This window comes from Phoca vitulina, unplaced genomic scaffold (assembly GCF_004348235.1).
Source record: "Phoca vitulina isolate PV1807 unplaced genomic scaffold, GSC_HSeal_1.0 scaffold31, whole genome shotgun sequence".
Lineage (NCBI taxonomy): Eukaryota > Metazoa > Chordata > Mammalia > Carnivora > Phocidae > Phoca > Phoca vitulina.
The window spans coordinates 4486401-4513374 of NW_022589734.1; the positions used below are offsets into that span (position 1 = coordinate 4486401).

At 45.4% G+C, this 26974-nt stretch overlaps 1 protein-coding gene across 3 annotated transcripts in view; it reads right to left on the reverse strand.

The window, feature by feature from the left end:
- Positions 1-23535: 23535 nt before the first annotated feature.
- The window catches only part of PXDC1 (PX domain containing 1), a 28540-nt gene continuing 25101 nt past the window's right edge, over positions 23536-26974 (reverse strand). Inside the window, exons 5-6 of one of the 3 annotated variants that reach the window (XM_032424881.1) lie at positions 24409-24533; positions 23536-24048 (exon numbers count right to left, since the gene is read on the reverse strand). In XM_032424881.1, coding sequence (XP_032280772.1) covers positions 24416-24533 — 118 coding nt within the window. In that variant the 3' untranslated portion in view covers positions 23536-24048; positions 24409-24415. Of the gene's footprint in view, positions 24534-26974 lie in introns of all 3 variants that reach the window. The other 2 variants (XM_032424880.1, XM_032424879.1) reach the window with 2 other exon arrangements.

Consider the following 26974-nt stretch of genomic DNA (forward strand, 5'->3'; position numbering starts at 1 on the left):
GTGGGGGGTGGGGTGGGAGGGATGGGGTGGCTGGGTGATAGACATTGGGGAGGGTATGTGCTATGGTGAGCACTGTGAATTGTGAAGGACTGTTGAATCACTGTACCTCTGAAACAAATAATACATTATATGTTAAAAAAAAAAAAGAAGATAGTAGGAAGGGAAAAATGAAGGGGGGGAATCGGAGGGGGAGACGAACCATGAGAGATGATGGACCAGAGTCAAACAAACTGAGGGTTCTAGAGGAGAGGGGCATGGGGGGATGGGTTAGCCTGGTGATGGGTATTAAAGAGGGCATGTACTGAATGGAGCACTGGATGTTATACGCAAACAATGAATCATGGATCACTACATCAAAAACTAATGATGTAATGTATGGTGATTAACATAACCTAATAAAATAAAATTTAAAAAAGAAAAAAAAAGAACTGAGTTAAATCATAGGACCCTCAGCTGGTGTTTCAGAGAATTGGTGGATCTGTAGGGGAGCCCCACCCCCACAGTGTAATAGGTCTTAGAATCAATATATCATGCATGAATTTTAAAATCTGTGTCTCTGGAAATTGAGGTAGGAACTTCTAACTGCATGACCAAGGTTTTCCTGGAGCAATGGACTCTCCTGCTGCTTCTGAATGATGTTCTCTTATCTAGTAAGAAAAGGGCAACTAATAATGTCTGACATACTCATTAAAATTTCCAGGTATCATTATGAGTTTGTAAATTTCTCCTTGTAATTATGTCAATTTTTGCTTTCTATACTTTGAGGCTATGTCTTAAAGACATATAAATTTGCCACTTTTACATATTTTTGGGTTTTTTTTTTACCATTAACTAATGACTTTCTTTAACCCTATTCCTGCTCTTTTTATATCCTATTGTTTTCTGATATTAATTCTGCTATATCACCTCTCTCTTAGTAATGGCCTTTTTGGATTATTAAATTTTAGGAGTGTTTCTTATAAAATCAATTGGCTGGATTTTGTTTTTTATCCAATTTGAGAGTCTCTGTTTTGAAATAGATAAGCTTAATCTGTTTATGTAGATTGAATTATGGATATACTTGTACTTGTTCTACCATTTTCTTTTGTATTTTCTATCTGTGCTTTTTTCCCTTCTCTTCTTTTGTTCTCCTTTCCTGTCTTCTATTGGATCAAGTTTTCTTTATTCCCTTTTTCTTCTATAATTTTTAAAGTTGAACATTCAATTTCTATTCTTTTGATTATCTCATTTTTGATACACATTCATAACTCATATTTTAAAAAAGGCAAGAAGCTAATCAATATTTCTGTCTTATTCTTCAAAAAGTCAAGGGCGTCTAAGCTTCCTTCCATTTTCTACATTATTATTGTCTACTATGAAAACTTCACCATGTTTTTAACTGTCTTTCCAGAGTGAGTTATGATTAAAATTTAAGATCTAGGTTTTATGCTGGTCTACCAGCAGTTCATCTAACATTTTTGCTCAATATTGCTTCTTGCACCCTACTTCAGTTTTGTGAATTCACTTTTCTTCTTGATCAAGTGCATCCTTTCGTGGTTCTTTGAACAAGAGATCAGTAGGTAGTAAAATTTCTTAGCTTTTGTTCATCTGAAAATGTATTTATTTTACCTTCTCTCTCGAATAATAGATTTGCTAATTATTAAAATCTAGGTTTTCAATTATTCTCTTCTATCACTTTGAAGATAACATTCTGTGGTCTTCTGACATTTGTCATAGCTAATGAGGAATCTGATAGTCATTCTTTTGTAGATAATCTGTACTTTTCCTTCAGCAATTTTTTAAAATATCTCTTTGCCTTGTTTTTGTTTGTTTTGTTTTGTTTTTATAAATCCATCTATGTTATTTTGTGTATTTGTTTTCCTTGGGATTTGGCACAGTTTCAATATAGTCATCCAGATTACATCATTAGCATTATCAGATTCCACCATTAGAGGTAATCTGATGAACTTGGAGTTGCAAAATCATAGAATTAAGTTGTCTAAGCACATAAACTTAGAAGCATATTTTCAAAAACATAAACATACAGCTATAAAAAGACAGCTTATAACACAGACCAGAATCCTGAACAGATAAGAAAATTTGCTGTCCATTTAGTTATGGAAAAGTTTCTGCTCTTTAACTCTCTACAATTTTGTTTGCTCATGCTGAGTGGAGCAAAGAAGAGGACAGAGGTAATATGGTTGCAAAGGAAATGACTAGATGTATATTTAACTAATACAATGCAAAGTTGCTGAACAGGAGGGAGAGGCAACATGGTCAGTTATAATGATAATTTTTAAAAGGTTACAAAGAAAGAAAATGGCAAAACTAGAATCAACCTTGTGGTGCTGGACTTACAGGAAGTATTAGTAGGAAGTCATGGTTTCCAATATAAAGATACATCAATAAATGATAGATAGAGATGTGTCTATGTATGGGTGAGTATGCATACATTTATTTTTTAGTCCTGTTTGCTTAAAGGGTCTGGAAGCTATGATACCCCAATAGTAATGAACACACGTAGTGCCCAGATCTGTATTTCTAAATAACACTCCCCAATAAAGGAACTAAGGATCCATGAAGAACTGATCGATTGCAGGGCTGGGACAGGAAAAATACAATAAAAAGTGCCTAGAATGTCTTGTGGTGCCAAAAAAGTGAGGAAATGTTAAAAAAAGATGGAGCTTGTCAAAGGGGCATGGAGCGAAGCCAAAGGAACAACCAATGGCCAAAGCTGACATAATTTTAGCAACAAAATAAATAGCAATAGTATTAGTTATAACCCACAGAATAGAGTCAATATTCATGAGTCCATACTGATAAATATATAATTGAGTGAATAAATATTATGGGGAGAAAAGACAGCTCTTCCTTATAGAAAAATTCCAGTTAGTAAAGGTAGAAGGAATGAGGAAAATAGAAAATGGCCATAAGAAACAATAGCAAAGGTTACTGCAGACAAGATCCTCTAATGGGTGCCAGCATCAGTGAACCAAAGTTTGAGGAGAAATGGGATATTTACATAGTCTCAAAGTATCTCCCCCAAGATAGTATTAATTACAAAAGGAAAAATAGTAACTTCATAGTGCAGAAATCCAGCCAACACTACTCTAACCAAGTGATCAAGGTCAATAGTAATAATAAGAGATAGTGACATTATTTCCCCCTTGATATGATGCTCTGAGAAGGGAACATCACTTCTGAAATATTCTTGCCAAAAACATATAACCTTAATCTAATGATCAGACAAAACCAAACTGAGGGATATGCAACAAAAATAATCAGGACTACTAGTATTCTTCAGAAGTACAAGATCATAAAAGACAAGGAAATACTGAGGAATCATCAGAGGTCAGAAGAAACCAAGGAGCCCTAACGTCTAACACAAGATGGGAGCTTGGAGTGGATCCTGGATCAGGAAAAAAAACAAAAAAACAAAAACGCTTTAATGGGAAAATATGAACAAAGTCTGTAGTTTCATGCTGCACTGTATCAATGCTAATTTCTTAATTTCGATCCTTGACCTCAGGTTACATAAGATGTTAACAGTAGGGGTATTTCAGTGAAGAGTGTATAGGAATTCTCTGAACTATTTTGGAAACTTCTCTGTAAGTCTAAATGATTTCAAACTAAAAGTTTTTTTTTTTTTTTTTAAGAATTTGTAGTTGTGAAAAAACTTACAGTAGTTGGGAAAAAGCTAATCATGAGGGTTTGGGCTGCTGGTGAGAGTACCCTGTGACTGTCATCTTCTCTTCCTGGAACTGTGCATGCAGAAGGACAGTCCATGAGCCAGGGAACAAAAGTGGGGAGTTACAAAGAGAAAAGCACTCATTAATACAGGAAGTGCAAGAGAGCTTCTGGATTTAAGACTTTCTCATTTGAGGTGTTAAAGCCCAACATGAAAATGTAGATGTGTGATGAAGCTTCTGAAAGTCCCACCACCTCAAACAGGCCAGGTGGAGGGTGGGAGAGACGAGAGTGATAAAGGAAGAAGAAAAGGAGATAAGGACGTTCAAGGGAAGTCAGAGCTAAGTGATTTGGGACAGCTTTTCAAAAGTGGGGGAAGGTTGGAGGGCCAAGGCATACTTTGAGAAAATATGATTAAACCACTTGGGAATTATTGGATTATAGATAATAATGTAGGGTGTTTAAGGTAACTCTCTATATTTTAGTGTTCAAATTTTTAAAAAATCTTGCTCTAAGTTGAATTCTATGTTTTTATTTGACAGCATAAAATGTTCATATTTAATTGTTGCTCTAAAAGCTTCTGTTTTTAGTTTGTAATAAAAATATGATTGAACTGAAAAGCTCATGAAGCTTAGTTAACTGTATCTCCTGGAAGAGCCACGGCCTCCTCACCCTTCACCGGGTGGGGGTTTACCTTCACATCAGGCAAAACATCACAGAAAATGAGCCATTTTATGCAGGTTGGTTTTATAAACCCGTAGCTTTAAAACAGCAGCCAATAGCACAGGCCAGAAGCCTGAGCAGAAAACAGTTTGTTGTCCATTTAGTCAAGAAAAAGGTTTTGCTCTTAACTTTTTACAGTTTTGTTTTTTCACACTGAGGGGAGCAGAATCATGAGAAAAGAAGCAGCAGAGAGTTCAATCTTCTTTCATGAGCATCAGCAGCCTGAGAGGATGGGGCCTTACCTAGAATTTCCCTACTTTACCAAGGATTCTTGGGGCAGGTTCTTCAGCCCCTGGCCCCTAAAATCCTAGAGAAGATCGCCCCACAGTGGGAGACTTAGACAGTGGGTTCTTCTCATTACTCCAGCAAAAAATGGACCCTCCACCCAATGGAGAGAGCACCAGAAGAGAGAAGACTCAAGGAACTCAAACTAGGTCCCCTGGTTCATAGAACTGTCTCATCTTTTTCCCTTGGAATAAAATAAGTAATTCCTTGGGTCCATGAGATGCAGATAGCCTTCTGGTGACTTTGGAAGAATGGAATCTTACGAGAAAAACATTTTTGTCTTTTATCCAGTCAAGGTTTAAGTCGTGCCTGCACCATGCCCAGCACTGGGACAGCTTCTTATGAGAATAACTAGATGGTTAGTTTTGTTCACCAAAAATATCAAAGAATTTCTTAGAGGAAAGTTTTCAGTGCTAGTGAAGGCCTACACACGAGAGGGCCAGCAGCAGGGATGAGTTGGAAGGCGAGATGGAAGGAAAGCAAGAAGTGGATGGGAAAGCAACATGGCAGTGCGAAACCATGAGGTGGGAAAAAGAGAAAGATAGAGTGACTGCCCCCAGTAAGGAACTTTGGAGGGGCATAATATCTAGAGGTTTCTGAGAAGCTTACTCTATGGTACACTGTGGAAAACTCTTGGAAGGGGGCTCATTAGAACAACAAGAAGCCTACAGCAAAGTTCTGTATTATGCCCCTGGGCTTACATTCTTTGAATTCCAGTCCCCATAGATACTGGACCTGAGGGACCCTGGCAATTTACTAGGGTTCCAAATGATAGATTCTGAGGTTTCTTCCAAATCTAATATTCAGTGATTGTATGCTTCTGAAAAATGAAGCTAAGACCACACAAACAGATAAAGTGAAGAATGGAGACCTTTATCTGAATATTTAGAGCCACTCAAGTCCTGCTCTGGAAAGAGGGGGGTGCACCAAACAGTCTGGAATAGACCAGTGGCCCTTCTCTACACCATGACGTCATTAGTCTCCCACATCGCTGTTTTGCTATTTTTATGAATAGACATCTATTTTTTTTCCTTTGGCTTGGCCTTTAGCAGGGGATGGTGGAAGTTTGTGGACCAAGCCTTTAAGGCATCTGTCAGGACCTCCTAGAGAATGTGGATTCCTTCCCCTGGAGTCTCTCCTCCCCTCCATAATGTTTTTTGATGCTCAGTAGGAACCAGTGCTTGTCTCCCCACTTCCCTATCCAATGGGCCCTGGCACTTCTCCCTTCTCTTTTTCTTTTTCTTTCTTTCTTTCTTTCTTTCTTTCTCTTTCTTTCTTCTTCTTTTTTTTTTTTTTTTAATTACTTCTCAGGCTGTTAGACATGAGAGAGATCAGTCTTTCCACATTTTGTATTTTGAGCCCTTTTCCCTCAACTTAGAGATAAGTTCACATCCCTTACTGCAATTACATGCTGAGTCATTCATTGCTCTCACCCTCTCCTTCTCAGACTTCATAAGATTCAGGTTGCAAAGGAGCATCATGGAGCCACAGCAGGCTGGATGATTTTACAAACCTTCCCAGCAATGTTTTCCCAGCAGTTACTGAAATGAAATGTGAGAAATGCTGGAAACATTTAAGGCCACAGAGCATGCAGGCCTTCTGCAATCTGGTCCCAATATTACTTTCTAGTCTCTTCCCCCACTAGTCATCCACTTTGTCAATACCTATTAAGTCATTGTAGGTGCCAGGCATTGAGCTACATGTGGAGGTTACAGGAGAACAAGAACAACGGAACTCCTGCCTTCATGAAGCTTATAGTCTAGTGGGAGAAAGGAACATTCAACATTGAACTGCACAAATAATCCATTTCAGCTGTGAATAGTGCTACAAGAACTATATCTGGGTTTTGTCCCAGTCCCTGGCACAGAGTTTCAGAAACCTTTGGTATTTCCTGCATGACAGGAGTGTCTTTGTTATGCTAGTGAGGTGACTCTGGTGGCCCCTAGATAGCTTTAGGATGGGGCTGGTCAGCACGTGATTAGAAGGTCGTTTAGCTGCCCAACTCCAGGGAAGGCAAGGGGGCTGGAAATTGAGTTCAGCTGCCTGGCCAATGATTTAATCAACAACACCCTTGTAACGAAACCCCATTCAAAACTCTGGACATGAAGGCAACAAGGCTCAGTGGACCTTCCTCGTTGGTGAACACATTGATGTGCCATGAGGGTGATGTGCCCAGATTCCAGAAAAAGAAGGCATGGAAGCTTTGTGTTTCACCCTCCTCCTCATCCTTGCCCTGTGTATCTTTTCATTTGCCCTGATCTTAGCCAAAAGGCGGAGAAGTGATGCATGCATCTCTTCATTTGGCTGGTCCTGATTTGTATCCTTGACAATAAAACCATAATCATAAGTAGAGCACTTTCCTGGAGTTTTGTGGGTCATTCTAGGATATTATCAAGTATGGGTGGCCTGGGGACCTCCCAAGTGCAGCTCCCATATAAAGTGAGGATAGTCTTGCTGAGACTGTGCCCTTTGATGTGTGCAATCTGACACTAACACCAGGTAGTTAGTGTTAGAGTTAAACTGAGCGGCAGGACACCCAGTTGGCACTGGAGAGTTGGCATCAGGATATCACAGCATGGAACAGGAGGAACTGGCCTGATGAAGGGGTCCAGTAAAGCCTGAGTCATGGCATTTCATCTAAGACCCATGGATGAGTTGGAGACCCTGCATCTTCGGGGCTCACTCATTCAGCTCTTGCACCTGGAGTCCTCTCCACCCATCCCTCCAGACCCAGCTCAGACTCACCTTCCATATGCTCTCCCTGGCCCAGCTTGAGCCCCAGAGCTCCCACCCTCATTTCAGCTACCACAGCTGTGCTTGTCCACCTAACACATCCGGTACTGCAGGGATGTTGTTCCTTTGCTGATGCGTCTGTTTTGTTCAAAGGCCAAGCCACTTGGATTCAAAGGCCATGCCTTCCACACAGTAATAATGATCCTAGTTGGAGTCAGATACATTGCTAACATACACTGAGTAGGTAATTTGTACTGGGCCCTATCCTAAACCCTCCCCAGTAATGCTTCACCTAACTGGCACAATAAATTTATGAGGTAGACATTAGGATTCCCATGGCAGAAATAAGGACACTGAGACTGGTAGAAGCTGAATGATGTAAATAGGTTTCTACAGCCAGTGAGAAGAGAGCTACCAGGGCCTCTGCACAGCTGTGGCGGGTGGGAGCCTCTGCAGGGGGAAGCAGTCACTTGTCTCATCCTTGCAGTACTTTGCTTGATGACAAAGCCTTCATGAAGACAGTTGATGAAAATCTAAAACTTTTGATAATTGTTGTAATTGCTGCAAGATGGTAATTGTGGGGTGCTAATGCCAGAGCCCCCTAGCCTATATAGGGCCTCTGTGCGAATTAAGAAAAGGTGCCCCTCTAAGTGGGCCCAGGGCTTGACTGGCAGGACTTGTGGAGTGAAGAGGCGCCTTACCTTCTGGAGGCTGCCTCCCTCCCCTCACCAGGCCACAGAGCCCAAGGTTGACTGTTAGCCCCGCTCAGGCCCTTGGCTGCCTGCCTTGGAGCAGAGCACTGCTTTTGCAGAGCATGGAGGTGCCCACAGCCCAGACTAGCCGAAGGTGGGTGTGTGTGTGTGCCAGGGGCGGGGTGGGGGGTGAGGAATGGGAAGTGGCAGAATGAAGGAGCCCATAGCAGGGCTCTGGGATCGGAGCCGAATCTCATTCCCTGTGCGACCTTGAGGAAACGAATTCACTATGGAGCTCATTTTCTTCATCTAAAAATGAAAAAGAAGGGAAAAATGGTGATGATGGTGATGGTGATGGTGGTGGCGGTGGTCATGATAAGATTGTCCCACTCAGAATGCAAGCTGGTGCAGCCACTCTGGAAAACAGTATGGAGGTTCCTCAGAAAGTTGAAAATAAAGCTACCACACGATCCAGCAATTGCACTACTGGGTATTTACCCCAAAGATACAAATAGAGGGATCTGAAGGGGTACGTGCACCCCGATGTTTATAGCAGCAATGTCCACAATAGCCAAACTGTGGAAAGAGCCAAGATGTCCATCAACAGATGAATGGATAAAGAAGATGTGGTATATATATACAATGGAATATTATGCAGCCATCAAAAGGAATGAGATCTTGCCATTTGCAACGACGTGGATGGAACTGGAGGGTATTATGCTGAGCGAAATAAGTCAAACAGAGAAAGACATGTATCATATGACCTCACTGATATGAGGAATTCTTAATCTCAGGAAACACACTGAGGGTTGCTGGAGTGGAGGGTGGGGTGGGAGGGATGGGGTGACTGGGTGGTAGACACTGGGGAGGGTATGTGCTCTGGTAAGTGCTATGAATTGTGCAAGACTGTTGAATCTCAGATCTGTACCTCTGAAACAAATAACGTAATATATGTTAAGAAAAAAAAAAAGAAGAAGATAGCAGGAGGGGAAGAATGAAGGGGGGGAAATCGGAGGGGGAGACGATCCATGAGAGACAATGGACTCTGAAAAACAAACTGAGGGTTCTAGAGGGGAGGCGGGTGGGAGGATGGGTTAGCCTGGTGATGGGTATTAAAGAGGGCACGTTCTGCATGGAGCACTGGGTGTTATGAACAAACAATAAATCATGGAACACTACATCTAAAACTAATGATGTTATGTATGGTGATTAACATAACAATAAAAAAATAAAAAAAAAAAGATTGTCCCACTTATGGTGTTACTTTGAGGAGTAAATGAAAAAATGCTTGTAAAGACCTCGGCACTGGGCCAGTCTTAATAAACATGAGTTCTCATTGTTTTCAGTCAGCCAAGACAGCGGATGGATGACACCTGAAGGGTCCCCAGGAAAAGAATGGGCCAGCATGAAAAGGGACTCTAGGGGATAGAGCCAGTCAGTGGCTTAAGTGCCTGAGTCTTGATTTCAGCTCAGGTCATGATCTCAGGGTCCTGGTGTCGAACCCTGCATTGGGCTCCGTGCTCAGCAGGGAGTCTGCTTGGGATTCTCTCCCTCTCCCTCTGCCTCTCCCCCTGCTCATGCTTTCTCTCTCTCTCGAAAATAAATAAATAAATACTTAAAAAAATTTAAAAAAAAGAAACCTTCATGGAGGGGAGCCAGGCCTGCCCCTCCCCCGTGAGTATGCTGTGAGCCTATTGCTAGGAGTGTAAAATGGTATAGTAGCTATAGGAAACATTCTGGCAGTTCTGCAAAAAGCCAGACAGAGTTACTATATGACCCAGCAATTCCACCTTTGGATATATACCCAAAATAACTGAAAGCAGGGACTCAAAAAGATGTTTGTATACTCACGTTCACATCAGCATCATTCACAGTAGCCAAAAGGTGGAAACAACCTAAGTGTCCATCAACATATGAATGGATAAACAAAATGTGGTTGATACATATCATAGAGTATGATGGGGTCTTAAAAAGGAAAGGCATTCTGACACATGCCACAACACGGAGGAATCTTAAAGATGTTGTGCGAAGTGAACTAGGCCAGGTGAAAAAGGACAAATACTGTATGATTCTACGTTTATGAAGTACCTATAGAACAGTCAAATTTATAGAGACAGGAAATCAGATGGTGGGTGCCAGGGGCAGGGAGGAATGGGTGGGAATGGGGAGACAGTGTCCAATATGGACAGAGTTTCAGTTTGGGAATACGAGAGAGTTCTGGAGATGGATGCGGTGATGGTTGCACCAACTGTGGGCAAGATGAGGGAGGGGATCAAGGAGCTAAGGCTACAGTGTCACTGTCCTTGTGAGTGAGAAGAGGAGAGGGGAGGTGAAGAGTGCTGCCCCCTGGAGGTCAGGGATGACCTGTTTTGTTCAAAGGCCAAGCCACTTGGATTCAAAGGCCATGCCTTCCACACAGTAATAATGATCCTAGTTGGAGTCAGATACATTGCTAACATACACTGAGTAGGTAATTTGTACTGGGCCCTAACACTGTGGGGGCAGAGGAGTACCAGCCTCCTTTGCAAGGGGAGAGAGCTTACTGGTCTGCCTGCCCTTAATGTGCAAAGCTTGGAACGCCAGGGCTGTGGGAAAATGAGCAGCCTCCACTGAAAGAGGTGCAGGGAAAGGGCTCCTGGGGTAGAACCAGGGCTCTGCTAGGGTGGAAAGGTGAAGTCGGGCAAGGGAGGGGCACAGGGCCCCAGAGAGACTGCTCCCGCCATCTGGGTGGGATATCTCAGAAAATCCCAGCCACCTTGTCAGCAGAAGGAGTCCACATTTGTCTTGGGATTGAGCTCCCTCTCCTTGGCTCTGTCAATTTCCAATTTCAGGCACTCCAGGCTGGAAAGAACTTGTGCCAAAGTTTTGGTTCACGAACACATTTTACGACAAATGATCAAGAATGCAAACACATAAGAAATCTTGGCAGACTTATCACCAATTGAAGATCTAATATCATCTGGCCCCAGGAGCCATGGCCCAGAAACAGGGTCTGACCACATTTCTCCCTGTCCAGAAAGTATTGGCAAAGTCGCTCTTCACACCGGCAGAGAGCCGAGCCTTGCAGTCAGGGTAAGTCATCACTGAATGAACCCCTCTGTCCATACACAAATTAAATCATCGAGGGGCCTTGTCTCCCCTGCCAAACGCTGTTCACACAGCTTCTTGTTTACTAGTAAACCCATATTGCACATGCCAATTCATCGTCTTGAATAATTAATGCAGCACATATGAATAATTAAGGCTCAGTTGAGACATATAGCTGAGAAATCCTACAGTCATTAGGCTGTTTCATGCAGTGTGATGGAAGGAACCAAGAAGTCTTTGACAAAGGTACACGGTGACAGAGGAGGAAGCATCATCCAGGTAGCCAGTCCCACAGGGAGCCAGATGAGGTCACAACCACCTGCTGCCCCGTCCTCGGTGAAATACCATCTCACCCCCTTGTCATTTTATAGCCCAATCCCTCTGGAGCTGGTGGTTCCTCGTGCTGTGTGAGGCTTCTGGCTGCCTGGATCCCTGTTGCAACATCTTCTAAATTCCAGAACATTCACTTTTTGTGGGGGGGGGGGGTGGAATTTATGAGCACTTTAAAAATAAGAAGGTGGGCATTCACAAGTCCTTGGAAAAAAAGAGTACTTGGGGAAAGTAGCCAGTCCCATGGGGGAGTGTTAGAACGGTGCAAGGCACTTCGTATGCACTGTTGCCTTCCACTTGTCCTCTGGAACAATCTTGGGAAGAAGCTGGTAAACAAAACGTGCCCAATCGCTCTTCCTGCTCAGGGGCTGTGCTCCTGCCGTTCCCTCTCCTGAGCTGTTCTTTCCTACCACTCTCCCCCTCCACATTGCAGCTTAACCGCCACTCCCTCAGGGAAAGCCCCCCCAGACCCTTGGGCTACAGCAGGCTCTTACTGGATTCGCATCCCTGTTGTGAGTAAACACTGCACAGTGTACCTCCCCCCCTCTAGAATGCCAACCCCCGAGGGCCAGGGTCCTCTTCGGCCCCTGTTATACTTGCAACCCCAGGGCCTGGTGCAGAGTAGCTGCCCTACCCAGACTCCCAGGGTGGCTGAACACAGGCAGGAAAGAGGATTTACACCCACATCTGTCTGACTCCAAAGCTCAGGAGCTCTTGACCACACCAAATGGCAGCAGAAGGAAAGAAGGGGAGGGGGGGAGACCAAGGACATTAGCACTCATGATCACAGCTCTACAGTGGCTAGGAAGCCCCTGAACTAAAGTCTGAGTGTCCTCCTGAAAACTTGTGGAAGCTGCCAGCCGGAGATGGTGGTGGTAGAGAGAGGGCTTGCCTAACACGCTGGCCCCGCTGTCAAGTCGGGGAAATTGGGTCCTCACAAGTCCTGAGACAACACCTGGCAGTTCACCATAGCTTTGCTAAGACAGTTCAGGGTCCATGCCCAACACGATTTCAGTGTCAGCTCCTGGGTATTGTCGTGATACTGAACCCCTCATTCTTCCCCTGCTCATAGAGACGGAGCCCTGAAATCCCACCGTCTATCTGCCCTTTGGTTTGAGATTTTGATCCCCTGATAAAATGTTCTATACCCAGAGGAGGGATGACTCCCTATACTATAATCAGGCTTTGATAGCCCACGGTAAATAAGCAATCCGGTAGTAAGTGAGAGACTCTGCCTGTGAGGACACGCATGGGGGACTCGGGGTCACAGGGGACGGCGTGCCACACTGACTAATGAGATTGCAGATCTACGGGGCGCCGAAAGCCTTTCTGCTATGAGTGTGCAGAGTGATAACAAAAGATGGTTAAAGCAAAACAGGGTTCTTCACCCTTTGTCTTCACCCTGTTTTTCTCTGTCTTGTTCCTTGAGCATATTCCTCAGATGCATGCAGAGTGTTTTCATCTTAATTATCCGTGAAAACATCAGAAATGCCCACTGAGTCAGCTCGATGATCTGTCCAGCTCATGGTCACCAGCAGAGAGCATGAGGATGCCCATGGGAGGGCAGCGTTTGTTGGCACCTCAAAAGCCCATAGGCCCTTGTCCCCCTTTTCTCAGCTTCCCTCTGAAACAGCTGTAGATGTGCAAACTGCAAGTCACTTAACCTTTATTGTACTCACATAGAAATAGAAATTTGTCTATATTAATATGAACAGCGTGCTTCATCTTTAAGGAAACAAATATAAGTTGTTTAGGCCGAATTCCCATATAAATTGTTTCCAAAATAGGGGCCCCTGGGCGGCTCAGTTGGTTGAGTATCCAACTCTAGATTTCGGCTCAGGTCATGATCTCAGGGTCCTGGGATCGAGCCCTGTGTTGGGCTCTGTGCTCAGCAGCGAGTCTGCTTGGGATTCTCTCTCTTCCTCTCCCTCTGCCCCTCCCCCTGCTCTCTCTCTCTCTCAAATAAATAAATCTTAAAGAAATGTTTAAAAAAAGTAAAAAATAAATTGCTTCCAAACAGATGCCTAGAGCACAATCTATCATCTATTGCCCACATACTATTTTCTAGACATTACTAAGAGTTTCACGTTCCTTATTTCATTCAGTCCTCATAACAAATCTGTGAAGGAGTTCTCATTGTCTGGGTTTCCAGGTGAGTAAATTCAGACTCAGAGAGGTCATGTGACTGGCTGAATTTATGGCTGTTCCGTGGTGTAGCGAGATTTAGATCAGGTCTATCCGGCTCCAAAGATTGTACCACAACTATGATGCTCTACTGCTGGATTTGTAAGCTACCACAGCAGCTTTGACCCTTATCATTAATACATAACTATAATAGAAGAATTATAACAGTAACTACTTCCCTGTTAAAGTGTAACAATTATGAACCATGATGATGGTTACAAGAGACTAGTGCTGGAACCTATTCTAGTTAGGATAATCAGGATAGGGAAAGTAAGAAATTATGCTTTACAGAGCAGGTTTGGCAACTTCATGTATGAGAAGGGAAAAAGCCAGGCTGCAGGAAGAAAGGGTGGTACCTGCCCCCAACATCAGGCCCCTCCAAACCCACTGAGACCAACATAATCTTGGCTCTGCTCGGTGTCAATTTTCAAAATTGATTTTCAAAAAGATAATAAATGGTGAAATCTAATCAAGCCTCTTCGCTTTTTAGAAAAGATTTGAGGGGTGTCTGGGTGGCACAGTCGGTTGGGCGTCAAACTCTTGGTTTCAGCACGGGTTGTGATCTCAGGGTCCTGGAATGGAGCCCTGCATCAGGCTCTGCACTCAGCGGGCAGTCTGCTTGGGATTCTCTCTCCCTGTCCCTCTGCCCCTCCTGCTTGTGCTCGCTCTCTCTCTCTCCCTCAAAAAATAAATAAATCTTTAAACAAAAAAGATTTGGGAAAATAGAACTTCTTAGGAACGCTCTATTCAATTCATCACCAAAATTTGTTTTTACCTCACTATGACAGAGCCAGCAACACAGGATGGATTATGTGGGTTCTAGGCTGTGTGTTTGGGGGCTGGGGCCGAGGCAGGCTTTAAACAAAACATATGAAGCAATAAATCTACTGGAAATCAGAAGCCCCACTCGTGGTGAGGCGATATTTTGCTGTTGGTGGATGACAGGGGGTATGCTGTGGGCCATGGGGATGGAGAGGGCCATGAGCAGCATCGAGAACTGTGAGAGTGGGGTGCCTGGCAGGAGACAGGCAGGCTGTCAGGGCTCCACACAGAACAGGCTGGATTCAGGAAAGGCCCTTGCTGGATGCTTCAGCAAGCCCAGACTAAAGTCCAGCCTTCCTGATGAGCAGATGTGGCAGGGGCTGGGGCACCCAGATCACAACCCAGATGCTGGCGGGGAGGCTCTGAGTATCCAGCTGCTACCTGCTGGATGAGTTGGTATCTTCTGAATCCAAACTTCCATGTTGCTTCTAGAGATCCAAGCAGCCAAAGAACCCATCCCCTACAGCCCCAGGAGAGTGTACCCAGGGCCTTCGTCGTCCTCGGGTACCAGTCACAGCTATTTTCCTATAGCAGATTAGCCAGACACAGAGAATGTATGATTTGCACTTCCTCATTCTTTTTTCCTACGTTTTTTTCTGATGAATGAGAGGAGAAATTCTTTCTGGAAAGTGGCAGGTACAAACCATGCCCCCATGCCCTGACCGCACCCGGACTACTGAAGATCAAGTTGAGCCAGATTCCCAGAGAGAATAAATATTCCCCAGGGCAGCTGTCTGTGGGTGTTTGGGGAGAAAGTATTAACCTGTTCAGGCCACGATGACATGCTCTCTTGACGCACCACCGTTTAGCAGCTTCCTGCATGCGAGGCCTCTTTCTAGGGCCAGTGTGATGAGGTGAGCAAGACACACTGGGCCTCTGGTCTCATTTAATCAGATCCAAGGGGCCCTGAAGGAGTTCCTGAGACTTTCAAGGTCCTCAGCTCTTGTGTGCATGCCAATCACAGACCAGCGGACTCTAGTTCTAAAGAAAGGAGTTACTGGACCTCTGACACTAACCTGCAAACCCCAGCTTGGAGTGCAGACCAGACTCAAGGATAAAGACCACATCTGGTGTGGACGCTGTGTATCCGACCCCACAATCGAGGCGGATTGAAAGCTCAGACTGTTCTGTGAGGTGACTGCAGTCTTGAGGCTAATCAGAGGCTGAAGGAGTCAGGGGGCGCTGTCTACAATGGTGAAGGAGAACCTTTAAATGCCCTACCAGGGAGTTGGGCTGTCCACACTTTCTCACTATCCTTGCTTTACTGGAATTATTTTTTCTTCCTTGTCCTTCTTTTCCTTCTTATTTGTCTCCTCCTTCACCTTTTTCTCCTTCATACCATGCTTTGTTCTGTGTTTTCACAGGCTAGCTGCTGTCTACTCAAGACTGAGCATCTTACACATTTATGGACACTCAGTGCAGTGGACAGTGCCTGGGACATAGTAGATGCTCAACAAGTGTTATTTTTCTTTCTCCTCTTCCTGCTCCCTGTCAAGGGCCTCCTGTGGTTTCCCAGGCCTGGATGTGGGTGACAACAGTCATGTCTCATCAACCCTCATGCCTCAGGGGCTGGGAAGTCATTGTCAGCTGTCTGCCTAAATTCTCAGAGGACTAAGTTCATGGATTTTATTGCAGACTTCTCTCTCCAAAGCAAGGAGGTTCCTGGGCTGACTTAAGTCAACACCACACATGAAATGAAAAAAATAAATAAATAAATTGGGTGGAGAATAAGGGTCAATCAGACTATTCTCAATGAGTCAAAATTTCAAGTCACTGGGGAACTTTTAACCCAATCATCCAACCATTCCAGTGCCTTTCTGAGAGCCCTAGTTTGGATGTTGCATGTTTCCATTTAAACACATTACCAGCTAAAATCAGCAAAAGTCAAACCTTTCCTGCTGGGTTGCGTGGGATGCCAGATGGATACCTGGTCATCAAGCTCCTTTTGAGTGAAGAAAAACAAAGTGTTCAGAAAATAAAAATGTATGTTCAAAACCACAAAAATGAGGTGCATCCCACATTGGGTAGTAGTCTTGCCCCTGGGTCCCACTCCCACTAACTCTCTCTCCCTTCAGAAGAAATAAACTTCAGAGGGAAAAAGCTCATATTCTAGACCTGAAACTGTGCTTCAGACCCAATCAAGGACTTGGAGAACATAACTCATGTGTCTGCCTGGCTTGATCAGTAACAGGGACTAGAGTGACCCCAAATACTTAGAGAATTAAGATTAGGCCTTTAAGGGATGTCATGGATTCATTGCAGTACTGGCTCCAACTTGTTCAAACCTCCCTGTACCCATGTCGTTGGTCGCATCTTCCTAACTTACTCTGGGCTCAAGCCAGTGGACAGTAACGAATGCGATGGGAACAGACTTGAAAAGCACTTGCACATTGGGTTTACCCTCTTTTTGTCCCTGGGATGCTGAGTTCCCATGTGAAAAAGCCTAGTCTGGCCAGGTGGAGGAGGAGAGAGCACGTGGAGTAGGGATGATGAGCCACCACACAAGCTCTCCTATACCAGCTCTCTGCAGAGAGCCCAGCCAAGATCAGCCAGGTCCCAACCAGCAGAACTCCCTAGTGAATCCCAGGACACGTTGCTGACCCACAGGACTGGGAGCTAAATAAATAGCTGTTCAGTCACTGAGTTTGGAGCTTGTGTTATGCAGCAAAAGCTGAGTGATACAAAGGCAAATTTCCTTCATTTAAAAACAAAAGAAACCAAAAACTCCTACATATCTCTCATGTCTAAAAATACTTCTATAGTCAATGAGGCATTATTCTACAAATACATTCTTATTCATGAGAAATTTTATATGTTCAGGTATACCTTTGCCTCTTCTGTTGCAATGGCAAAATATTTGAAGCAATCTCATTTTCCATTCATAGAGACCCAGCTATATATTCACATGCATTGTTGGTGGGTGTACAAAGTGGTCTGGCTCCTGTGGAAGACAATTTGACAATGTCTACCAAATTATAAATTGGTGTACCCTATAACACAGATGTCTGACCGCTGTGGAGGAATTGCTCTATAGACCTACCTACATGTGTACTGTAAAAAGGTTATTCTCTGCAATATTGTTTGTAATAACCGAAGAAGATCGGAAACAATGCACCTGTCTGTCTACAGAAGACTGGTTAGAGCACTCCCACAATGAAATGTCGTACAGATGCCAGCCAAGGATGAGGAAGTTCTTCAGAATGGATAGAAAAAGATGCTGAGTGTAGGTTGTTAGGTAAAAAAAAAGCATGATGTAGAGAAGTATGCATAGTATGCTACCTTTTGTGTAAAAAAGTGGAGAATAGGAAAACAAAATATATATATACACATGTATGCTTATATTCATATAAAATATAAAAGTATAGATCAGTATAAAAGTTTAGACCAGTATAAACACTCCTGATCTACAGATAAGGAACAATGAAACCAGTTATCTGGCTGGGGGAGGGGAGTTGGGAGAAATGGCATATGGGGGAGACGGGAAGCAACAATTTTACTGTATATCTTTTTATTCCATTCAGGTTTTTGCTCTCATTATTCTACCAAAACTGTGCTTGTCAAGGTCAGCAGTGACTTCCACTATGCTAAAATCCAATGTTCTTTTCTCCATCTTCACCGTACTTCATTATCAGGAACATTGAAAATACTTGATCCTTTTCTGTTCCTGAAATACTGTCTCTGCTTAGCTTCCAGGACTCCATGTACTCTTGGTTTCTCTCTTACCTCACTGGCCCTTCTCATTCTCCTTTGCTGGTTTGTTGTCTTTTCTCTAGCTCTCAGGGCACAATCTTCGAGACTCTTTTCTGTCTACTCCCACTCGTGTGGTGATCAAATCCACTCCCATGGCTTTAAATAGTTTGTCCTTTATTTTGGTAATTCCCAAATCTCCATCCTCAGATCTGCTCTCTTTCCTGAACTTCAAACCCAAGTATTAGTCATCCCAGATTTAAAATATTCAAATCATTTCCTGCTCTTCCTTTCCAAAATCTGCTCTACCTTTGGCATTTCAGTTGAGGGAAACCAAATGATCCGGTTGTTTGGGCTCAAAATCTTGCAGTCACCCTTGAGTCCTTTCCTCTCATACCCAATGGCCAACTCAACCACTGCTTCCTATTTCCAATGTTGCCACCATGGTCTACCATCGTCTCTTGCTGGATGACTGCAACACCTCTTAACTAGTCTTCCCACTTCTACTCTGGCCCCTCAGGTCTATTCTCCACCCAACAGCCAGAATGACCCTTATCTATGTCATATACTATTACTCCTCCATTCAAACTCCCCCAGGGGTTCCATCTCACAAGAAAGCCAATACCTAACAATGGCCTACCAGGTCCTCATATCTCCCCCAAGATGTCCGTATGGTTTGCTCCCTCATCTTTTTTCAGATTTCACCTTTGCAGGTGCACCTGCCTGACCACCCTCAACCAGCCTCAAGTTCTTCATCCCTGCTGATTTTTCTCCAAGTCCTCCAGTTTACCATCTCACATGCTATATAATTCACTTATTTTGTCTATTGCCAGCCCCCTTCACTAGAAATAAACTTCATTGTTCACTGCTATTTCCCTAGAATCTAGAACAGTGGTACCCAGTGGGCACTCGATAAGTATTTTCTGAACAAATAGTGAGTGGATGAATGGACTGATAATATTTTGAAATATGTGGATGGTTTACATATTTACAAAATTAAAAAAGAAACAGAAACAGAGAAAGTATTATGGGGAAATAAAAGAAAAAGGAAAATGTTGCTTAGCTAAATAAATGTACATAGGTAAAAAGAATGAGGTAACTCTAAGAATCTCCAAACTAAATTATTAAGTGAGAAAGCCAGGTGCATACATTAAAAAAATATACACATTCATATATACTTCTGGAGTGGACCCAAGAAACTGGTTATAATGTTTGTCCCTAGGGTAGCTAGGGCATAAGAATGAGCAGGAACTTGTTTTTCAAGGAGCACCACTTTGTATTATATTGAATTTTGTACCATGTGCAAACAATACTTGCCCAAAAACTAAAGTCAAATAATAATAATAAAAGGTTGCCATTGTGAGTTATACTAAAAAATTAACAATTGATTAGAACTAAGATATGCAAATTCTCCTTAGAAGAATGGATCCCAAGACTTGACTGTAAGACCTGTCTGAATTACTGCAGAAGTAAACTTGTTCAGTGCCCACCAGTCACCATCCGGTGGAGAAATTTTGACCAACCCAACCAACTCTGAGAGTTTGGTTCAGTGGGGAGCCATAATTGTTTTATCCAAAAGAACATAAAGGATGAAACCTTATGTGCCCCATCCTCCCACCAACAAACTCTTCCTGGAGAAGTTTCCCTACTGAGCAAGGATGCTGCAGGACCAAGAAGAGGGTCTGCCCTCCCATAACCCTCATCTGAATATTTGAGTCACATCTGCCTATAGGCAAGGCCATCCTGACTTTGGGGATGTTACTGCTTGGTTTTTCCATTGGTGAGTTCATCTCTATTGTCTCTTCATTCAACGCTGGGGTTTCCAATAATCTCATAGCTTGTCCATGACAAATTTTCACTTGTCCACAGAGAAATGAGAAAAAACACAGAACAGTCACTTTTAAAAACTTAATCTGTTGACTTTGTGTGGTGTCAAAATTCTAAAGCCTTGGTACCAATGATATTTCCAGTAGTATTTAATCTAATTAATCTCCTCTCTTCTAATTTCCATATTCATGAACAAGCTTTAGATCATTATTCTACTTTTCCCACTTGCCAGGAGTGAATACGCTGGCCAGCCATAACTTCTTAGGATTCTGATTTCTGGATCAGTTGTTTCTATTGTAAATAAATAAGTGGCCAGGCATTTTGGTGTTTAGACATCTGTCTCAAGATTGTTTAATGTGAATATGCCACAGAAGAAAAATTTGCTCTCAGGATTTACTATCTTAAGACCAAGAGCAGCCCTTAGTTTATGGCAAATTCACAACCCTCTGCCAACTCCTACCACCCCTATCTTCACCCCAGCCCCAAAACAGACAGGAACAGATAATAGAAATTCTAACACTCTGCCCAGCAATCTAATAAAGTTAAGCGTGTCTAAGATATGATACACTGCATACACTGCATACCTGCAGAGTCATTCAGACTCTGATTAGAAGTAAAACTTATCACATTTGAGCAGACCACCGAGTTCTGAAGTGCTTCAAGACACATTGTTGATGACCGTGAATGCTAAGTTATACAGACTTCTAAAAAAATATGTATATTCATATTTATTTGGTATTTTCATAAAGAAGTATTACAAGTCTGTGCTAGAAACCAATCAGTGTTAGGGAGGATAGGATGGGGACAGGAATAGGAACAATACTTTCTGTCCAAAACCCTTTAAATCATTTTGAGTTCTGCACCACAGGGATATGTCACCCATTCAAATTAAGAAAAAGCAACATCTATATCTATGTGGAGCCTTGTACCTGTTGGAAGATTTTTGCATGAGGCATAAAGTTATGTCACATTTTTAGTTTCCTCTGTGTCCTCAGCAGGGGATAAAATCAGATCCCTTTGTAGACCAAGGACTCATAGGGATTAATTTGTATAATAACTACATCTTCTAGTTTCTGTATTTGATGCTTAGACATCTTGGGGCCTTGCTCATGTTGGAGGGACTGCACCTCCCAGGATTAGCCAATTCCTAGAAATAGTGAACAACTTGCCTTTGAGCCCACCTTTAAATGCAAACCAACCAGTGCAGAGCCCACAACCCACCATCTCCTTTATGGGCTCTCATACTCTGGGCCATTGTCCACCTGCCCTAATCACCCCTAAGACAGGTATCAGACACGTAGGGGCAGCCCTGTGCCCCAGAGCCCACTGAATTTATTCAACCTGGCTAATCCAAAACCTGCTTACCCTGCCTTGCCTGTTCCTCTCTGTAGAAATCACAATAAAGGCTCTTGCCCACAGCATCCCCCCCCCCCCACCTTCTCTGCCTCTTGATCAGCCCTGGTGTTTCCCCATGTGGCCCTGCTGGTGTTGTGTCTCCCTCCTCTTGGGGTCTGAGTACCAAACTATCTTTTCAATGGCTGTCATCTGATCTGTTGGCCTTGCCATGCCCATATAATCATAAAATCTATATTTGAAAGCAGTATGCACCTGGAGTAGGAAACTCGTCTGCAGGAAGTACTTTAGCACCCCCGACGTGGGTCAGAAATTTCACCTGCAATAAAAATGCTTGTAATTTGACAGAATGCCCTCTTAAATGAAGACCAAGAATGCATTCGATCCCCGGGAGGAGAAAGTGGCTAAGGTTAGGACACATTGCTCAGGGCAGTTTGGCTGCCAGCACCCTGCATATATTTCTATTAATGAATGTTCTATCTGTGAGAACTGTGTGCTTATTAATGAGCCCCCAGTCTGCTCAATTACCAGGTAGCTTGTGCCCGTCTGCTGTTCCACAGCAAGGACGCGGACCGCCCAGCATGTCAATTCTGCAGGCTCATCAGAGGGCAGACCTAGATCGTGTCCTCATTGTGCATCTTCACTTCAAGCAAACCTCATCCGTGAAAGACAGCATCTATTTACAACACAAAGAGCAGATGATCCCCCTGCCTATAAATAGCATTTGCTGAAGGTTCCTTTCAAATAGGAAATGTAGGTGACTTTCATTTGATTTGCCAAAAAATTGTTTTAACTGCAAACCCCTATGCAGGGGCCTATCTAGTGAGCTTTCTGACATGATTCAGTAACAAAGGGGAGTGTCCAGGCCACCGCTGCTAAGGGCCTCCTGGTTCCCAGGGCAGCACGAGGGACACATCACAGAGGAAGAAGAGAGGCAGGTTGTTCTAAAGCAGTCTCTGGAGAAATGTGTGGGCAAGAGTGCAAACTTCCTACGTGAACTTGAACTCGTCTGGTATTGATTCTCTGAACTGACGGTTTAGAAGGTGAAACTTCCTCATTCTTTTACTTGGAAAAGCTTCTTGTCCCTGGTGTTTTTTTTTGTAACACTTCAAAATTGGGATATTTCACATAAAAAGTCAGATTTCCAGCTCCTATTGAAAACCTGGGAGGACTGGCCACCTTGGGCCCACACTCCCAGCTGGAACAGTCCGCTAAACAGAGCGGTGCTGACTGTTCCTTTACACAGTGCACGAGCCCTGTGTTGGCTCCAGTCCCCACCACTCCACACTGCCTTCCCACAGGGACTCTGAGTGCCAGTGACCAATGACCACTGCACTTAAAGAAATATTTACCTGTACTTTGGATTCTTTCAAATGTTAGAATGAGAAGAATGAGCCTACCTGTGTTTTTCCAGGAAAAAAAAAAAAAAAGGAAGCCAGAGAATGCTTTGATGTGCTTCATGGAAGAACAAATATCTAAACACCTGACCCCTCCCAGTCGAGGAAGCTCATGGTGCACTGACTGGAACCAGTGAAGAGGCTTGTGGCGCCAACCTTGGGCCCCGATGGGGAAATGCGGTCCAAGTAAGCAGAGGAGCTCGGCCAGCTGCTGGGTAGCGTGGGAGAAGCACCTCTGGGGAACAGGGATCCTGAGGATCACCAACTGAAACATAGATGGTGATTAACTAAACGCGGTGATTGATTCTAATCTTAACTGCTAAGCAAGCAGCCCTATCCTTGTAAAGAACTGAATTTACCCCGCAAGAGAAGAAAGGCAACTGGCCATCCCCATCAGCCAGCCAATAGCCTGTTTGAAAGCAGGATGCGTTCAACGGAGCACAACCGGAAGGCAGAAGGGAAGGGCAGATCCCATGGAAATGCCATATGCTAGGCAGTCGGGTCAGAGGAGGGTTCCTGGGGCTGCCAAGAGGAACATGGAGAAGGGGGACAACCCTAAGTCAGAAAAACAAAAATCAAAAAACATAAGCTGTTTGTTCACTTTTCAGTTTGGACAGATTATTCCCTAGGGTGAGAACAGAACACATTTCCTAAGTAACAATGAGACCAGAGTGCTCGGGGCCAGCCCTGAGGCGGCGGGGAATAAAAAGGAGCCATACCTTTAGACACCACACATCCTAAATCCAGGAGTAGGGTAATACACTTTATTTAATTAAAATAGATTAAAAAACAGACTGTGTAAAAGAATTAGGATTCTCAATAATTTACTATTATTTACATTAGCAAATGTTGGTCGTTAGTAGACCCCATGAGGAGATAAGCACACAGAACCCAGACCTGCCTGCGCACCCCCCCCACCAAGGGGCAAAGGGGGACTTGGCCAGTGCTTTCCTGCTGGTCTCCCTGCCCCCCCCCCCCCCGCAGGTGCATATGGCAATGACGTCACTGAGAGCTTGGTAAACAGCAGGAGAGGTGAACCTCCCACAGCCCGGGGTGGTTACAGCATGGCTACCCCACTGAAGGGCTTTAGAGATGCTGGCAGGCCAGGCAGGAACTCTTTTCTCTGGAGGAGAATCTGTACTGCTCAGTCCCCGCTCACGGGCACCTGATCGGCAATGATTTGCCCTGTCTCTGTAGCCAACCCTCGCCGTCCACAAGGAAACTTCTGTAAAGAGCCCCTTTGGCTGACACCAGACCCACAGCTTCTGGAGAGAAGATGAAAAAGAGAAATGAAAGCCACACATCCGGGTTCCCAGGGAAATCCTGGATTACCTCACATTCCCTGCCCGTGTCGTCCAGACCGAGGCAACTCCGCACCACCTCCCAGGCCATGTTGTGCACGCTTGTCGTGTGAGGGAATGGTGGGGAGCTAGGGGTGGCCGGGCGGCCGTGGGGAGCCCCTGCACCAGGGGAAAGCCCCGCTGCTCCAGGGGCAGGACACCCGGGCCTCCTGGGCACTGTCACTGAGGAGATACCCCCTGACCCAGGCTTGGGGCAGCAGGGGGGCCCCTGCAGCCGGGGCAGAACCAGCAGTCAAGGGCCCGGGGAAGGTGGGGGCCCACCAGAGACTCAGTCCAAAATGTCCGTCTCGAAGGGGACCAGGTGGTAATAGGATAGGTTGGTGACATAAGCTGCTGGGTCATCACCATCCTCCAGCTCTGAGGTAAATTCACCGCCATTCTCAAACCTGAAAAGGAAAGTTCAGAGGTGAGGCTGAGGTTGGCTCACTGACCACCGCCCCCCACCAGGCCCACTGAAGTGGAGAAAGAAAGGGCAGAAGGTCATTGGCAAGAGGGCGCTTAGTGGTCAGTGCCAAACACTATGGAAGGGCTTTCCACAAGGCTCCTCATGAGGCACGGGCTCATCGGACCAACGGGCACGGCCTTCTCAATGCGGTTTAGGAAGAGTGGGAAGAATCATGGTTACAAATCAATGAGGCAAAATGGACCCTTCTCTAAAGAGCGTGACAGCTCTGGTTGTTACTGCCTTAGACACTGCTATCCCTATTCGGGAACCAACATTTATTGAGGCATTCATTCATTCACTTGTTCACAGAGCGATTCTTTTTCTCTGTCCAGGGATCACTCTGTGTCGAGCTCTGGAGACATGGCAGGAAGCAAGGCAGGGAGCCAGTCCATGGGGACCGGAGCCCACCCCGTGTGGGGCCCCCACAGACAACAGCACAGATGAGTGGGAAAAGCCACGGTGGTCACAAGCTCACAACCCAACCACATCCGGGGGACATGTGAGCCGGTGACTTCGGGACCTAGAGCAGCCATCCAGAGAGGATCTGGGTGGAGGGCTGGGGGAAGTCGTGGAGGGAGGGTTCCTTCTAGAGGGGGTGGTATATTCAATGTGGGGGCTTCCACGGGGGAGGGCAGGCAGGAAGTGCTGAGGAAGAGTATGTACTCCAAACATAAGGCGACTAATGCCTTCCTGATAGGGATTCCCCCAAGAATTGAAACCATTTCCACTCCCCCGTCTAACCCAGACATGGCCTCCTAAGCTAGAAAACAAGGCTCCAGATTTTTAAAACGGAGAAACAAGTGCCTGAAGGACATTCTCCCCAGGAAGGGACAAGAGATGCTGCTTGTGCTTTCTCCATTTTCCTCAACTAAGGATCAGTCCCCACAAAGCGGGGGCAGGGTGGAGGCGGGCAGAGGCTCGCTCGCTGCTCTCCGGGGCTCTCCCTGGAGGAAGGGGCCCGTGGAGCCCACAGCATACCGTGTGTCCCTGCACTGATTCCTGGCACTTGAGGGCCTCACTAACTAGGACAGTTAGTTGGAGGAGCTCCACTCTACCTGGAAGGGTTGGGTGTGACCAGGAAGCACATAACTGAGACGGGAGCCGCAAGGGGGGCAAAGAAAAGGCCCAGCCCCCCCCACGCAGAGCGCCCCTTGCAGTGTCCCACTGATTCTGACCATGGGGCTCACTTCCTCTCAGTCTAAGCTGGAAGTTAAACGAGGAGGAGGTTTGAAATCAGCTCGAAAAGGCCGAGGAGGCAGGTTGTCCTCTATCTCCACAGTGAAAGGTGTGTGGGGGGATGCGCGGGGCCTCCCCTCATCGGCCGCAGGGGCAGGGGCAGGGCCGCCTCCTCCCCCCCACGCTTGCCGGCCCTGGTAGCCGAGGCTGCCAAGGAAGAGATCTAGCTGCGCACCGACACAAGTGTGCGCAGCCTTCCAGGCAGCAGGTCTCACGGAGATAAGACCACCTCTCCCTTCCCGGAAACCAGCATTGGGAAGAATTAAAAGAGGACTCTTAGACGTAGACAAAGAGGAGGGACAGGGCCAAGATGCAGGCCTGCCCAGTTTCCTACCCTTCCTCCACCTCCTGCCCTCAGATCAGATGACCCTGAGAACCCAGGGAGGGAGGGGAAGCTGGGACACTGGGGAAAGTGAGTCACCAGGCCGAGTCCAGTGGCCTCGTCAGTCCCCAGTGGCCCTCAGCAGGCCTGGCAAATAGCTCTGCTCCGAACCTGTGAGGACAGAGTTGGGGACTCGCCTCAGCCCTGGGTGGATTTCCTGGGAGCCCGGCAACCACGCCAGCCAACCAGGATCATCACCAGGCGGAGGCCCCTGCAGGCCCGCTGACTCACACCCCGCTCCTAGTGCAGTGGGGTCTGCGCCTGGGTTCTGGGACCTCCCTGCCCCAGAAACGTGGACACCGCCTGCTTGGATGCACGACACAGGTCCTAATGGCAGGTTTGACAGCGCTGAATTCACAGTGTTGGGGCCAAACGGTCACCCTCAGGTACCACCGAGGACGGCTGCGGCAGGGAGGCAAAGCCTTGTGTCTCAAATGTCATCTCTCTGTGACCTCCCGTCCCCATCGTCAACCCCCATCACCTGCCTGACAGCCCCGTGGAGTGTTAAAACAGACTGCTCCCGAGAGACAGCCAGTGGTCGACCATCAGCTCAGCCGCGCTGCCCTACGTCAGCCACCCAGAGAAAACCCTGGCAAGCCCGCGTCAGGAATTCCCTCTCAACGCTCCCCTGAGCCGTTCGGAAGCCGCCGTTTCTTTGTTAAGCCTTTCTGGGATCACAGAGGCTTTTCTTGCTCGGTTTCCTGCCAGCCAGGCGTCCTGGAGCCAGGGGGCCCCATGTTAAGGGTGTGTCATCCCTGCCCGTG